At 37.9% G+C, this 16193-nt stretch overlaps 1 protein-coding gene across 2 annotated transcripts in view; it reads left to right on the forward strand.

Moving 5' to 3' along the window:
- Window positions 1-437: 437 nt before the first annotated feature.
- Window positions 438-16193, forward strand: part of LOC135712995 (insulin-like growth factor-binding protein complex acid labile subunit) — a 50513-nt gene continuing 34757 nt past the window's right edge. For both annotated transcript variants that reach the window (XM_065236091.1, XM_065236085.1), the window contains exons 1-2: window positions 438-1969; window positions 2075-2632. In XM_065236091.1, the coding sequence (XP_065092163.1) occupies window positions 1061-1969; window positions 2075-2632 (1467 nt within the window). In that variant the 5' untranslated portion in view covers window positions 438-1060. The remainder of the gene's footprint in view (window positions 1970-2074; window positions 2633-16193) is intronic.

A 16193-nucleotide genomic window follows, 5' to 3' on the forward strand; every position in this document is an offset into this window, starting at 1 on the left:
GATGAGGAGTAGGAGACAAAAAACAATGCTTTAAAAATAGGCACTCGTACACTGTTGGCCGAAATAATTAGAACACCATAGTTATCTGTTCCGATTGAATGCATTGAATGTTGTTTAATGAGAGTACTAATTAGTTTTAATCAAACAGTCGATAGTGAATAACTTTAATTACAGAAACGCTCGAGTGGATTTTTACAAAGCTAAAATCTTGTCATTCATAAAATAACAGCACGATTCTAATCAACATCTAAACATTTGAGGAACATATTCTCAATTGCACTGGTTTGCATCTTGCTACCTCCGGAATCCAAATGCCGAACAAGATCAATGGCGAGCAAACGCGTTTCAATTAATTCACACAACCGTGTTAATTATACTCTTTTATTGTAGACCACTTGGCGGTCCCCGCACTTGGACTGGCTGAGAAACCGCGCGCGCACACATTTCGGACCAGTCGATAACAACAAGTGGTGTGTGCGACTACTCAAGTCTAATCGTTTTGCGCCGACATTGACGACCTACGACGTCGTCATTATTACCTACTAGTCCATTGACGAACGAAAAACCAAACAAGTGAAAGCCAACGACTTAATGAATTTTCAATAGCTTCCATCTGTTATCGGAGAAAATTCTGCTCAAGTGAAATCAAGGATCTAGTTTGTGACCTGCTTTCCATGCCAAGTGTGTAGCAAGGTTAAAAGTTAGCCGGCAAATAATTGCAGCTACAAAGCAGTAAAATTATCACCATTATAAAATTGTGTTCATTTTGCGGTGTGCAATGCCTGAGTGCCAAGTGGGAATAAAAATTGTTTGAAACACTGAGATAGCAAAAGGCGTAATTTTCCAGCAGCTGCATCCGGAAAAGTGAAAAAGGAAAAAGAATCGACGCTGGCTCAGTTTTTACCGAAGGAGCAGCGAGTGTGCTGTTGAATAATTTAAATAAAATTGCAAAAGTTTTATCGTTTGTTTTCGGGGGGAAGGTGGTGGTGTGAAGAAGGCTACAACGACGACGATCGGGAAGTCTCCGATGTGACATAACCTCAAAATTAAAGCAGATAAAATGTTTGGTCGAGTGTTGTTCCTGACACTGCTGGTGGTGGGAAACTTTGTCCTTCACTGGGGGACTGCTACCGCCCAGCGCCGTAATATGGCAGACGTTGAACTGGACGTGCAAAGCAATTCCATTACGTTGAAAGCATGCTACGTAGAAGATTTACGCAATATTCGAGAGCACAGTCAAAACCCGCTAACGGTCAACATAAATCATTGTTATCTTCAGGAACTACCAAATGCCATCTTCATACGCTTTACGCATTTGAAGACTTTGGAGATTTGTGACAGCCGACTTAACAACCTGCAAGACTTTGCTCTGAATGGACTAAGGAATCTCGAATTACTCAACTTTTCCAGAAATAATCTCACGTCCATCAAATCTTGGAGTGATCATGATCTGGAAAATCTCCAAACGCTAGATCTACGCAGAAATCTCCTAAAAGGTATCAATTTTCAATCCTTCAAGCGGTATCCTAACTTAACCAAATTGATCCTGACCGTGAACATGATCTCAATCATACCGGAAGGAACCTTCAAAGTCGTACCCAACCTCAAGTACCTGAACCTAGGCCGTAACCTACTAACCTCGATCGATGAATTCACCCTGAAAGGCCTCAACAAGCTGACACATGCCTCCTTCCATCATAACCAAATAACTTACGTGGATTTTTTTGCCTTCATCGGCAACAGCCATCTGAAAACCCTTCATTTGCAAGGGAATCACATCAGCATCTTCGAAATAGATCTACTGTCCAACTTGCCCCGGCTGGCTTTCCTCAACATCAGTCACAACCAGCTGGAGGACATTGGCGATAATACCTTCAAGAAGAACGCTGACCTCCGAGTCTTGGACCTGAGCTATAACAAAATCGAAACCTTCCACGAGGATAGCTTCAAGGGATTAGCCAGTTTAGAGGTAGGTGCTGAACCATCTTCATCACTACCATAAACCCCTACAGCACACACAAAGAGCGCAGATAAATCTCTGTCAACTTATCGCGTTATCTCGTTTCCGTTCTAGATGTTTAACGCCAGCCACAATCAGCTCTCGCAGTTGAACAAATACATCTTCAAAGATTTCTCCTTGGTTCGAGTCCTCGACCTTTCCGGAAACCGTTTGGTCTACATCGAAAACAAACTGTTTGAGTACAGTCCACGACTGGAAACTCTGAACCTCTCTCGCAATGCAATTGCCGAAATCGAGCCAAACATTTTCGAAGACTCGAAAAAACTGTACTCACTGGATCTGTCACACAACCAACTGATGGAGGATGCCTTCCTGTGGCCAATCGTCAATTTGAAACACCTGAACATGAGCTTCAACATGTTCCACCGGTTGAATACGTCCCTGCTCGAGAGTTTGGGTCACGTCAAGCTGCACAGGAATCCATGGAGTTGTCAGTTTTTGATTTTGGAACTCTTGAAGCAGAGCAAAAATGTAGAGTATGGCAAGGACTACGTGGTGACATCTAAGGAGAGCATCTTGAACACACAGGGAATCGAGTGTACGGACGAGCGGGGCAAGCAGAGGGACATTGTCATAGTGGAAAGTGCTGCCAAGACGGAGTACAGCTCGTCGGTGAGTACGATCGGATGGATTAGGTGGCTTATATTGGATTTCTTTAAGCCAGCGGTTGGAATTGCTATGTACTCGAGTGCTGAGTTACTTCAAAGCTTTCGTATTATCGCGCTTGCTTACTTAGCTCCTTATTTGAACATATTTGCTCGCACATATTTGCTTACATATTAATTTACTTGTTTGCTTACACAAAACGACGGCTGTATGTGTTCAGTTATGTAATCTCAAGTAGTTAGGTAAATTAGAACGATTTTTGATTTGCAATTCGTACCTACGTTTGCGTTTGGAACATTGCAAGATTCTTTGTTATGGACAATGATTCACATTGTTGCTAAAATTTTGCCATTTGGGATAATGTAAATCTCGCTTGGATAAGCTCGGAAACGACATTATTTATCAAAATAAACATTTTTTTCCCAGAGAGACATTATTTTTCTCCACAACTTTGTTTTAGATGTCATTTTGATCAAAAATGCCGTTTCCATGCAGATTTCTTTCTTTTTTTTATTCAAGGAGGGGAAATGTTGACTTCGGCAATACCTTAACCAATTATCGTCAGGGGGTAAACAAAGTCATAGAGCACTAAAATTTGGCCAATAGATGCTCTGAAATACAATACAAAAATTGAGCTCTCAAGGACATTGTTTACCCCCCTGACGATAATAGGTTAAGGTATTGCCGAAGCCAACATTTCCCCGACGTCATTTTTAAAAATTTTACTAGATCCTTAATGACCGAGTTTTAGCAAAAATGTGAATTATTTTCTATATCAAACAATTACGCAAAGTTTTATTCAAATTGGAGAAGGTCAATTCAAATATTCAAATATTTGTTTCGCTATTTTGCCAAGAACTGCTTTGTTTAGCATAACAGAAAATATAATTTACTATCTAATAATGGAATGTTCCATTCTTACATACTTATTAACTTGATAACTTACGTAGTTTACTACTTCCTTACTTCCTTACTTCCATACTTACTTACTTACTAACTTACCTACTGACTTACTTAAATACTTACTTACTTAATTACTTACTTACTTCTTTATTTACGAACATTCTTATTTACTTTCCTACTACCGGACGTTAAGCAAACGTACACATTAGATTTAATGAACGTATTTTTTTTTTTTCGTCAATCAGTGTAGACCAATTGCAATAGGCATAATGGACGTTAGGCTTAATTTGGGTTATTTTGCTTCTGCAAATATAACAACTTCAACAAAAACATGTTTTCTGATGTGAAAAAAGTTGTCGCGCATTAATGGCGCTTCGCTCAATTTCAACTGCTATTCAATTTTCACACTGCCCTACACTCAAAATAATCGACACGTTGTTGTTACGTGAAAAATCACGTAGGGTATCTCTTTTTCCTTTGCTGTCAATTTTACGTGGCCCAAGTAAACTCTACATGATACCACTTATATGTAAACCGAAACTGCTTTCGAAATCGTCAGATTTTTTAATGACGTTTACGTGAATTACACATACACAGATTCTACGTTCGTTTCACGTAAACCCTAAGTGATTTTCACGTGTGAAAAAATAAATGAGTGATTCACTCATAGTGCTATACAATATGGCATTAGCTCATTGTGCATGTTTACATGCCATTGAAATCCAGATTGGTTTAGTTTTTCGAGACAATAGGAGACAATTTCGAGTTGTAAGTATAATTAATTAAAATTTTACAAGGAGATTATTTTAGTTTGTTCCTTTTTTAGTATGACGACAAATAACCATCATCTATGAACTTCAAATCGAGCTTCAAGTCAAGTGGAAGTTATAAGCCGATGCATTTTTGTTAGTGTTCTTGTCTCTGTCGAATTTTATTTCATTATATGTTTAATGCCAATGTGTTTTTTGTCTATTTATGTATGATTATTAAGAAATAAAGAATACATTTTATTGAAATCGAATCGGAATTAAATAATTAGTTTTTTTCCTTGCCGGGTATTTTCATCACTGCGACCATTTTTCTGATCTATTGTGATATTTTTTTTATAATTACTTTATTTGTACAGGCTCAATCGAATAAACTTTACAGAGCCGAGTTATCCTTTGCGTTATACATTATTACTGTCTTAAATTTAAAGTTAAAGGAACTGGACCGAGTACTCGCGGTTGTCTCGAGGTTAGTGGAGATTTACAATTTTTTGGATGGGAAAAGGGAAGAAGGAGGTTTAAATGTGGTTTACGATACACCTATTTAATTAATCCTAAAGCATGAAATTATTTCTATTCATCTCAAAAAACAAACATTGAAAAAAAAACCCACACGTACAAAATACAAACTAAACACAGGTTAATCAAACTTACAATCTAAGGTTAATATCCTTAAAGTAAACATATATGAGTTTCATAAACTCCAGATCGCGTCTAGCCAAAATATCCCGAACTGGAACATTAGGTTGTCTACCTCGAGCCCGAAGGGAACTATTGTGATATATTCCCCATTTTTTTCTTTAGCTATATCAAGATGCCGTATCACTATTATTAGGAGTGATCGCCATCGTTTGACTAATAGCATTATCCCAGCACGGCATTATACTTCGAATAAAGTGCACTGCCGTACTGGGAGTTGTTCTCCAAATGTCAAAGGGTTCTATCAGCCCCTTGTCGAAGAACTTACGCCTTTTATTGAAAATTGCCGAAAAGTGGCATAGCAAATGTTCCGAGTCTTCCTTTTCTATGCCACAGAAGCGACATACATCATCTTGAAGTTTTCCAATCAGCTTCAAGTGATAACGGCTCGGACAATGACCTGTTATAAGACCTGCATATATACTAAGATCTTTCTTAGAAAGTTCCAGGATTTTGTGGGTCACAGAAATGTTTGGATTAATAAATCGCTTCGACTGCCTAGCAATGGAAGTGTTCTTCCAGTTTTCCTCCACTTTTGAAGATTCCCACGCTTTTAGCTCCATTCTAAGAGATGCAGCCGATAAGCCACAAAAGGGCTCTGGCCCGATGAACTTATGAGAAGATCCGAGTCTTGCTAGTGCATCAGCTCTTTCATTTCCCTCAATCCCGCAATGACCAGGAACCCAATATAAGTTGACTTGATTATGACAAGACAAATTTTGAAGTGATCCCAGACAAGTTTTGATGTACATGTCGCCGACTTTAAAGCATTTAGAGCAGCTTGACTGTCGGACATGACGCATATATTTGAACTCTTATAGTTTCAATGCAAACATATAACGGAACACTCTAAAATTGCTTGGATTTCAGCTTGGAACACAGTTGGCCATCTGCCCATAGGAACCGATATTTCTATCCCTGGGCCAGTTACTCCTGCTCCCACTTGATTGTTCAATCTTGAACCATCTGTTTAAAAAACAATCGATCCTGGACGAAGAACCGGGCCACCAAATTGCCATGAATTACGCCCAGGGTCAACTACTCGGAAAAGTCGAGTTCGTTGTTCCTTACTAGACAGTTGATACTAACAGTTTTTAGAATCGTAAGATGTCCTCTAAGGTCTCCTTCAAAGAGTTTCACTGACCTTGTAATCCTTAGAGCACACTTTTCGGCTTCTAATTGTATAAATTGATGCAATGGTAGCATATAAAGCAAAGCATCCAATGCTTTCAATGGTGTACTTCTCATTGCACCTGTTATTAAGAGAGTTGCTAACCTTTGGAGTTTTTCTAACTTTCTCTGAACAACACTCTCTTTTGTTTTTGGCCACCAGACCAATGCACCATAGGTAATCCTGGGTTTCACAATTGCCGAGTAACTCCAATGGATCATTTTCGGTTTCAGTCCCCACTGTTTACCGAATGTTCTTTTGCATATCCATAGAGCATTAGTAGCTTTGTTTATTGCCTGCTCTAGGTGCATATTCCAATTAAGTTTACTATCGAGGATTACTCCAAGATATTTGACAGCATTAGAAAGTTCCAAAAGTGTGCCTTTCAATCTTATGTTGTCTAATGAAATTTTCTTCCTTCGGGTAAATGGCACGATAGTAGTTTTAGAAGGATTTATGTTTAATCCTTCCCTATCACACCACGATGAGACAAAATTTAAAGCAATTTGCATTCATATCATCTGCGAAGCCAATTATTTCGAAGCCATGGGCTATTAAATTTTTGAGAAGATCATCAACTATTAAAGACCACAATAGAGGAGATAACACGCCTCCTTGCGGGCATCCTTTGGTTGCTCTTACACTGATGAGTGAGCTTCCAAGGTTTGCTGATATTTCTCTTTTTGATAACATTTCATTGATCCAATTTACAATGCTTTGATCGAAACCACGTTTCATCATAGCTGTAGTCATTGAATCGTGAGATGAATTATCGAATGCACCTTCAATGTCAAGGAATGCAGCAAGTGAAATTTCTTTTGCTTCAAAAGATCTTTCTAGTTTTGTAACAACCGTATGGAGTGCTGTTACTGATGACTTACCTTCCTGGTATGCAAATTGATATTTGCTCAGAGGATTTGTGACGAAATATGATGACTTTATGTGTTCATCTATTATTTTTTTCCATTATTTTTAGCAAAATAGACGATAAGTTTATTGGCCTGAAGGATTTTGGTTAAGTTTTATCCTTTTTATTAGCCTTGGGAATAAAAATAACCCGCACTTGTCGCCACACTGCCGGTATATAGCTTAATATTAAGCTTGCTCGAAATATCTTTGTTAGAATAGGCATTACAACCGCTTTTCCCTTCTGTAGTAGTACAAGAAAAATTCCATCCCTGGTGACTTGAAAGGTTCAAAGGACTCAATCGCCCATTCAACTTTTCTTTCAGTAAAGATTTTGTTGGCCAAAATGCAAGCATCAGCTTTTGTTCTGTCTAACTCAGTCGTTTCATTCAATATTTCATGAATATCCGTCCTGATTTCATCGATACCAATTGCTGTTGTCGTCACGTTTTGGTCTTCGTTTGAATTAATAATAGAACATGGAAAATGCGTTCTCACCATCAACTCTAACGTTTCATTTGTAGAAGTAGTAAAAGAACCATCCTCTTTTTTCAAAGTGCCCAGACCATTGGAATGATCTTTAGCGAGTATTTTCTGCAACCTAGCAGTTGCTGGAGTATTTTCAATGTTCTCACATGTATGCCTCCAGTGTATCCTCTTTGATCTCCGTATTTCCTTATTATAAGCGGTGAGGGATTCCTTATATTGTTCCCACTGTTGTGTTCATTTAGCCCTATTGAAAAGCTTCCGGGCTTTTTTACGAAGTTTCTGTAGCCTGTTGTTCCACCAAGGTACTTCCCTGTTTGTCGAACGTTCCTTTTCGATGCAACTCTCATAAAAGGCATGTTGGATCAAATTTGAAAGTTGTTTAGAACTATTCTCAAGTTCTTCACAAGTGTTTAAGTTAATTGCTATCGTGTCTCTTCCTGCCACTAGCTCTGAATTATATAGCTCCCAGTCTGTTTTCCTAGGATCTCTAAAAGTTTGTGTGAGCTGTTGACCAGCCTCATATTCAAATAATATTTGCTTGTGATCAGACAAAGATATTTCGTCTGACACATGCCAATTTTTGATTTTGTCTGAGATTATTGGACTACACAAAGTCAAATCAAGAACTTCTTGTCTAATTGCATTTATAAATGTTGGAACATCGCCTCTGTTACATATATCTATATCATTGTTAGAAATATAATCTAAAAGGTACTCACCTCTGGTATTGATGTCCGTGCTAGCCCATATTGTGTGATGAGCATTTGCATCACAGCCAATTATAAATGCCTTATTTTGTTTCTTGCAGTATGAAACAAACGCCGCTACTTCTGGTGGAGGTACATCTCCCAAGTCTTCTGGAAAGTATGCTGAAGCAATATATATTTCCGTTTTCCCATGAGTTGTTGGAACCTCCATCAGGACCGCAACAATGTCTCTTTTTATAAATTCTATAATAGGAACTAAATTTACTCTTCCATTTACTAAAATTGCAGCTCTTGGAGCTAATTGCCCTTCGTCGTAAATTAACTTACAAGATTTTGTAGGAACTCCAGTTAGAATTACTATGCATTTTATCGGAAGAATCACGTAACTTCTACGTGATAATCCAGTGACGATGAAGCTCACTGAATTGAGTGCCTCCATATGAGAATCACGTAAGTCTTACGTGAAAAATGCGCTGGAAAAATCTATGTGTGTTTTCACGTAGCATTGATGTGAGGATTATTTTGAGTGTACTGTTCCAACCTACACTAAAAAAATTCCACACATCTGATCGAAGTGTTTAAACATTTGATTTTTCAAATTCACAATCACATTTATTTTAAGTGTATTTCACCTTCCTTCAATGTATTATACACGTTAATTTCTAGTGTTGCTAACTTTGAAATGTTGATAACCTTTCACTATCTATTCAAGTGTATTGCACATTGAATCACACAACTGTTCAAAACAGATGGATTTAAAGTGTTTTGCATTTCAATGCGATGTGAATTGCTTGTTCAGAGAGGTTAACATCGAAAGCAAGATTTGTGACTTCATGGTATCAACCAGCCTCAGCCATGAGAACAAGCATTGCACTGTGAAATCGAATGAAGACAACGGTAGCAGAGCACACGCCAAGATTCCAGGATCGAATCCCAAATCAGACCCAATAATAAAAAAGATATGTTTAAGCTCAGCCCCTCGCTCTGCCCTTTGTTTATATGTTTGTCGAATCATTTTAAGAGTTGGTAAAGTAGAAGTCGATGAAGTAGAATATTGTAGAACCTTGACTATGATGTGCAAAGCTATTGATACTAGCATGTGAGCACATAGAATCAAATTGTGTCACAATTCAAATCAATAGTGTCCAGGAATGTATAATCACAGCATAATATTCACTCATGAAATGGATGCGTTTCATAATAAGTGCAAAATGAAGTGATGATGACGTGAGGAATTTTTTGAGTGTATCCTCTTCAGAACTATCTCTACACGGTAAAAAAAACATCATGTTCATGTAAAGTGATTTGCTGCTGAATTTGCACTACTTGCCAAACATTGCAATTCGATGAGCAAATCCCTTGGAAGAGATCATATCAACGAAAAATCAATTAATTTTAGATTGTCTTGCACATCGTTGTTGATGTGCTGTGCTTTGAACTTGAAATGTCAACCATGCTGACAATAACAATCTATCACTTAAAGTTTAACTAATTTTTCCTTGGATTTTATGTTTGCTGAAAATGGATTTAAATATATATATATTGCCTTGTTCATACTGCAAGCCCTGTTATATGTTATTCAGAATATGATCATAGACCATGCATCATATTACTACCCTGATCACATGTTTCCAAGTGATATTGTAGTAAAATCAAGCCAAGACATTGAGCAATAAATTTGATAAGTTTGACAATGATTTGTAATAGAACTTACCTGAATAATAAACTATTATTGAATACAGCAACAATTTCGTAATACTCACGCTCTAGAATGCAAATTATCTCCGGTGGAAATGGAGAATTATCGTTTTCTTGCTCTGACTTCATTTGTTATTAACTTGCCATCTTCGCGAGTAATGTTTGGCTTGTGTGTTTTTGACATTTGCAAAAGCAAAACTAATCAAATTCCAAAATCCCAAAAGTTACAGAACCATAAACAATTTACGAAAAACAGTAGGCCAAACGCTTCCTAGCTGAATAGGTCATTAGGTGTACAATTAAAAATTGGTTTTAAAGTTTTGATCTTCAATGAAATGGGATCACGTTCAAAAAAATGGGACTAGTCCTAAAAATTGAGACATGAGAAAATGTTCAAGACTCTGAGGCTGTTTGTTAAGATGGAGCTTTGAAATAATTTCAAAATTTGCAATAAAATGTCTAAATTTGCAAAGCCCTAGTCCTGGAAAAAAATAAATTTTAAACTAAATATGTGCGCATAAACCTTGGATTAACGGTGAAACTCATGAATCTAAATGTTAGATAGTCAAAACCTTAAAATCAGATATGAAATCAATATCCATATTATGAGCCTAAGCAATTTTTGAAGGGTAGGTATGTGGAAGAATTTTCAGAAAGCAGGCATTTTTAAGAATTTTTGAGACAATTCTGAAGAAATTTTTAAGTTTTTCCAGACTGAAGACGGTTCATAAGAAAGTCTGGTAAAAATTATTAAGGAATTTTAAATTAGATTCCAAGATGAATCTTAGAAGTATTCCAGGGGAATTGTGAGAAGATCAAGAACCAAGAGAACTTCAAGACAAATTCCTTAGCAGTTCTGAGTCAACTTCCGGAGTAATTCTGAATTGTGTAGGTTTTGTGAAAAGGTTTCTAGGCGAGTATTAATCAAGTCAAAGGTCTTCAGAGTTGGTTGGAAATGCTATCTAAGATGAAGCTCTTCTAAAGATCATTCTCTAGCTAATAAATCATCACACTAAAGCTTCATGTCAGCATTTCCAACCAACTCTGAAAATCGTTAACTTCGCGTATGAAATAACATAAAAACACTTTGAATTTATTGTGATAATTTATTAGCTAGAAAAAGGTCTGAAGAGGAATAGAAGTTCAAAATGAGTCAAGAGTCATTAATGCGACAGTACTAGCCAAACGCACACTCCTTTACCTAACTCATACATACTCGTTTTCAACTTCTATTCAATTTTCATACTGTACTCTAGCCTCTACCTACCATCTTCAGGTCTTTCTCTAGCTAATAAATTATCACACTAAAGCTTCATGTTAGATAGCATTTCCAACCAACTCTAAAAATCGTAAACTTCACGTATGAAGTAATAAAAAAAAAAAACAATTTGAAAGTCTAACTGTGTAACAAGACACGGCCGCATTGTTGACGTAGGGCTACGAAATTTTTGTTCGTTGTTTGGGATATTATTTTGGAATTAAGGGGGTATTCCCGATCTTTTTTTTCAAAAAATCAAATTTTTTTTTTCACGTTTTTTTTTGTACTTTAGACTATATACTTTCATCCCCCCAAGCCGTTTTCCGATCAGCGAATTCGGTGTCCAGGCATAGCTGACTAATGGTAAGAACCCCCAAATGGTTTTAACTAAAGTCAAAACTTTAAACGCGTTTTTCTCGAAACCACATTTTTTTTTATCGGGCGAAGATTTTTCTCAGAAACTATAAGAGATATTGGCTTGAATCTTTGCGCATTTTGTTCCTTATTAAATTCTTTGGAGCTTCTCCCACTTTCAGCCAAAAATATTAACATTTAACATTGTTTGAAGCACCTTAAAGCTGCAAAAAAGCGGGCTAAAAATCGCCTGTTTTTTCATATGGCCGCCATTTTGTTAATTTGCAAGATTTTTTGCTGCCAACGGGAGAAGCTCCAGAGAATCTTATGCAGATTATTAATTTCATCACGAAATCTGTTCAGATGAAGCCGTTCCAGAGAAAAGTCTTCGCCCGTCCAGGCGTTTGCGGCGAACAGGGGTCTGTTTGCCGCCATTTTGTGAGTTCAATAATGTCTTTTTTTATGTCGAAAAAAAATTATTTGTAAACTTTAATGTTCAATAAACAAGAATCCCAAAGAGTTAGGCGCATTACTATTCATTTTCCTTGAAAAAAAATTAATTGAAAAACAGGCCGAAAAAAGGCAAAAGATTGGGAATACCCCCTTAAGTGAATTTCATAGCTCAACTCTTTTGTAGAAAGTTATGGTGGCCCTGAACTGTGATGGTTTCTTTATGGCAAGCTTTTCTATACTCACTGGACCTCGTGGTTATTCGCGTTTATACTTATCACTTGCGCAGGAAATCAGTATGGCGCGGCATTTGTGACCGGCATACCTTCCAGTAGCATGAAACAGGTCAAAATTTGCCCAAATCTGTCAATAAATTTGTTTGTTTTGCATTTACTTATAGCAAAATACTGAACTTTTCGGGAACATTCACGCCAACAAATGAAATTTTGATTGCCTTTCTTTTTGAACACGTCAGTAAAGTATACAGACTACTCTCATCATGATTAGTTTGCTATCAAGTAGCGACACTGGCTCCTCTCCTTTTGTACTCTCTGTACTTTAAGTCTATACTCAATGTATTCTGTATTATTTAACGGTTCGAAGATGTCGCGCAGCAGGAGAATGCGACGATGAGGATTTCTCAGTTTATGAAAGTGAAACGGAATAAATTTAACCCACCGATAAGACTACAAATAGAACATTATTTATTTCCGTAACAAATTATTTGATTTTTGTATCATTTTGATGTATTTAGTGACAAATTGAATGGGTGAATCATGGGTTACTCTATATAAATTCTATTTTAACTATTTTCTGAAATCAACTTGGTGGCCCTAAAAAGGGCCGTTTTGTTACGTTGGTGATAAGCTTTAACCCCCGAAACCGTACAGTCGTCTGGCTCGACGTGGTGGTGTCAAGCGTATTTCCGGTTATATCTACGAAGAAACATGAGGTGTACTGAAGGTGTTCCTAGAAAATCCGTGATGCCGTCACCTATACTGAACACGCCAAGCGCAAAACCGTCACGGCCATGGATGTCGTCTACGCTCTGAAGTGACAGGGACGCACTCTGGGTTTCGGAGGTTAAAACTTATCACCAACGTAACATTGGTGGCCCTGAAAAGATAGAAGTCATTCCAGAAAAGAGTTAGAGTATCCCCTGCTTCCAAGTTTGGTTACAGGATTACAACTCTGAAGAGCAGCGGCACCGGTGGTGTTGTGGTAAGCGTAATTACCTCTCACTCAGATAAGCGTAATTACCTGGGTTCAATCCACGCCACTGGGATGTTCTGAGGCATAACATCTCTGATCACGGGAAGGAGAAGGGAAGTAAAGCCTGTGGTCCCCGGTTCATGAGTTGATGGGTTGATAGGTAGGGTCCAGGTGTGGGTAGAATTGGTGCTCAGTACGGAAAACAAATCCAAGGAAAAAAATGGAGAGCATTTTGTGTGGTCGTTGGGGGCGTGTGGTTCTGAATTGGCAGCAAAATGTTCCGCAATTGCATCCTCCCTATTCGTACACGCCCGAAGATCGGAGGCGAATGTCACTTCGACTTGTTTCATATAGGAACCATTCTCTGATGACTGTGTTGGGGAAACAGCATATGCATGTACGTAATTGGTGGATTTGTTAGTTATTTTGAAGCTTTTGGACAATGCTTGAAATTTACCACTTTTTCAATAGTTTCAATTTGAAAATCAACAGTCATAAGCATTGTTTTCGATGTGTAGAAATGTTTCTGATCGATTGGTGATAAAATTTTTGAAATTGGTCCAGGGGCAGCTAAGTTATTAACGTTCAAAATCTTTCATAATTTCATCTGCCGGGTTTCATAAACTGTACCCCGAAAGACGTAGTCCTACGTCAAAAAATTTGAGAATTTAAAGGGAAATCAAGATATTTTCAAAATAAAACTGAGGAGAAAGCATGGGAAAATTCATTCACTTGAAGTAGCACCACTGAACCAAAATAGCCATCCTCACCTAAGCACAGATTGCTGAACGAGTGTAAATTCTTCCAATCAAGTGATTCTGCAGCTAGACTCGGAACTGACAGCATTAGAAGGAACGAAGGATATACTGAATGGCAGCCGAACAATTTTCTCTAACGAGGGAGAACCAGATTAAAAGCGTAATAACAGAAACGCTACCGATTTAAATAACCGAGTGAGATATATGTTGGCTCAGTGATTTAAATCAGTTGAACTAGTCACAGCAGCTTCAAAGTATTTGCGTAAAACGTACGTTTATGTGTTACAGTATAATAGTATGTTCCATGTTTATTCCAATTTAAATGTGTCAATTTAGGTTTAAGCCTAGAAAATAAAAAGTGATTCTTTCTGCAAAATTCTCACTCAGCTCACTTAGCAGAATACAATTGTAAAAAGGCTCAGCATGCAAAAAATAATAAGTCAGAAATCATCCTCACTACTACACTCAAAAGTACCATGACTGTTTGTTTTACTCAATTCTGCGTTCAACGAAGAAAATAGAAGCAATAAGAATACGGACGAAATCAGTGAAACGATTTTTCCCATGCTTGCTGAGAAGAATTCTAAGGGAATTCAGATAAGAGTTCAAATGTAATTTTAAGAAGAGCTCAAAGTGAATTGAATTCTGAGTATCGATCCAAATGAATGCAAAGGAGATGTTCAAAGAATTTCATCATAGAATTTTTAGGAAATTCAAATGAGAGTCTTAACTTTTGCGTACTCAAGAGTTTTTAACCTATAGGGTTTTTGATCTAATTTCCTTCCTACTAATCACAACCCGCGCTTTACCCTTTCTTTTCTGAACGATTTTATACAAAAAGTGGGATATTTCTGTAAAAGATGACTTTTAAATTTATTCACCTTTCCATACGTACCGTTGGATTTGATAAAGAGTCACAAATTGTTGAGATATTGCTTAAAATCTAATACTGCTTCTTGATTCTAAATTCGTTCTACGAGTGTCAATTCCGTCCTAACGCATTGAAACGCCATTAGATTTTCTTCGTCCTACGGATAAACGTAGAAAAAGGGGATTTGCTAGGAGCATGAAGGGAATCAATGGTCAAGGGAGTTCAGAGGAGAAATACTGAAAAATAATTCAAAGAGTGAGCATCCATAAAGTACGTTACGCTCTGAAATGGAAGGGAAGTTTACAAATGCGTGACAAGCAATATATTATGTATAGGAAAAACGTGAAGAAAGGGGGAGGAGGAATGATTTCCCCTACATATCGTGTGATGTGCTCCTAGACACTCCTCACTTCCCGCCTCACAGCTCTTACATGTTAAACCTCACTCTCACACTTTATTTCTCACTTAAAGGGCGAACACGAAATTATTGCGACACATTCAACAGGGCATAACTTTTTTACCATTGGGTAAAAATCAACCAAATTTTGCACACCATTTCATTTCATGTGTATTGTGTACATGCTGTGAAACTCGAAGTCGTGTTTTTCGATTCAACGAAAATGGAGGTTAACCAACGCGAGTTGAGAGAACAAATTCTTTCCAAACACCTGGAATTTCCTGACCTGTATCACCGGCAGTTGGGAAAAATGTTGAACATTCACCATTCAACCGTCTCCAGAGTGTTGAAGCGGTTCCAGGAGTGGTTGACGTTGGACCACGGCAAAGGAGCTGAAAGAAAAACGGAGGTAAAGGTGAAGCGGATGATTAAAGCAAATCCCAACGTCTCAAGCCGTGATTTGGCTAAAAAGATCGGCATGTCGCAGAGCTACGTCCAGAATGCAAAGAAGAGAGCTGGACTACATACATACAAGGTACAGAACTTCCCAAACCGCGATGAGCGGCAACAATCGACGGCTAAAACTCGGGCACGGAAGCTCTACGAGAAGATGCTGACAAAATATGGCTGCTGTGTGATGGACGACGAAACGTATATAAAAGCCGATTTTAAGCAAATTCCGGGGTTGGAGTTTTTCACCGGCAAGAGCAAGTTCGATGTGGACGACAAATTTAAGAAGAAGAAAACGTCGAAGTTCGCCTCCAAATATCTCATTTGGCAGGCCATCTGCTCTTGCGGACTGAGGAGTGAGCCTTTCGTGACAAAGGGCACAGTAAATGGCGAGATCTACAAATCTGAGTGCCTCGAGAAGCGCCTTTTGCCGTTCTTGCAGCAGCACGACGAAGCTCCGCTATTTTGGCCAGATTT

This window comes from Ochlerotatus camptorhynchus, unplaced genomic scaffold (genome assembly GCF_037179485.1).
Source record: "Ochlerotatus camptorhynchus isolate MF236.1 unplaced genomic scaffold, CSIRO-AGI_Acam_v1.1 ptg000040l, whole genome shotgun sequence".
NCBI lineage: Eukaryota > Metazoa > Arthropoda > Insecta > Diptera > Culicidae > Ochlerotatus > Ochlerotatus camptorhynchus.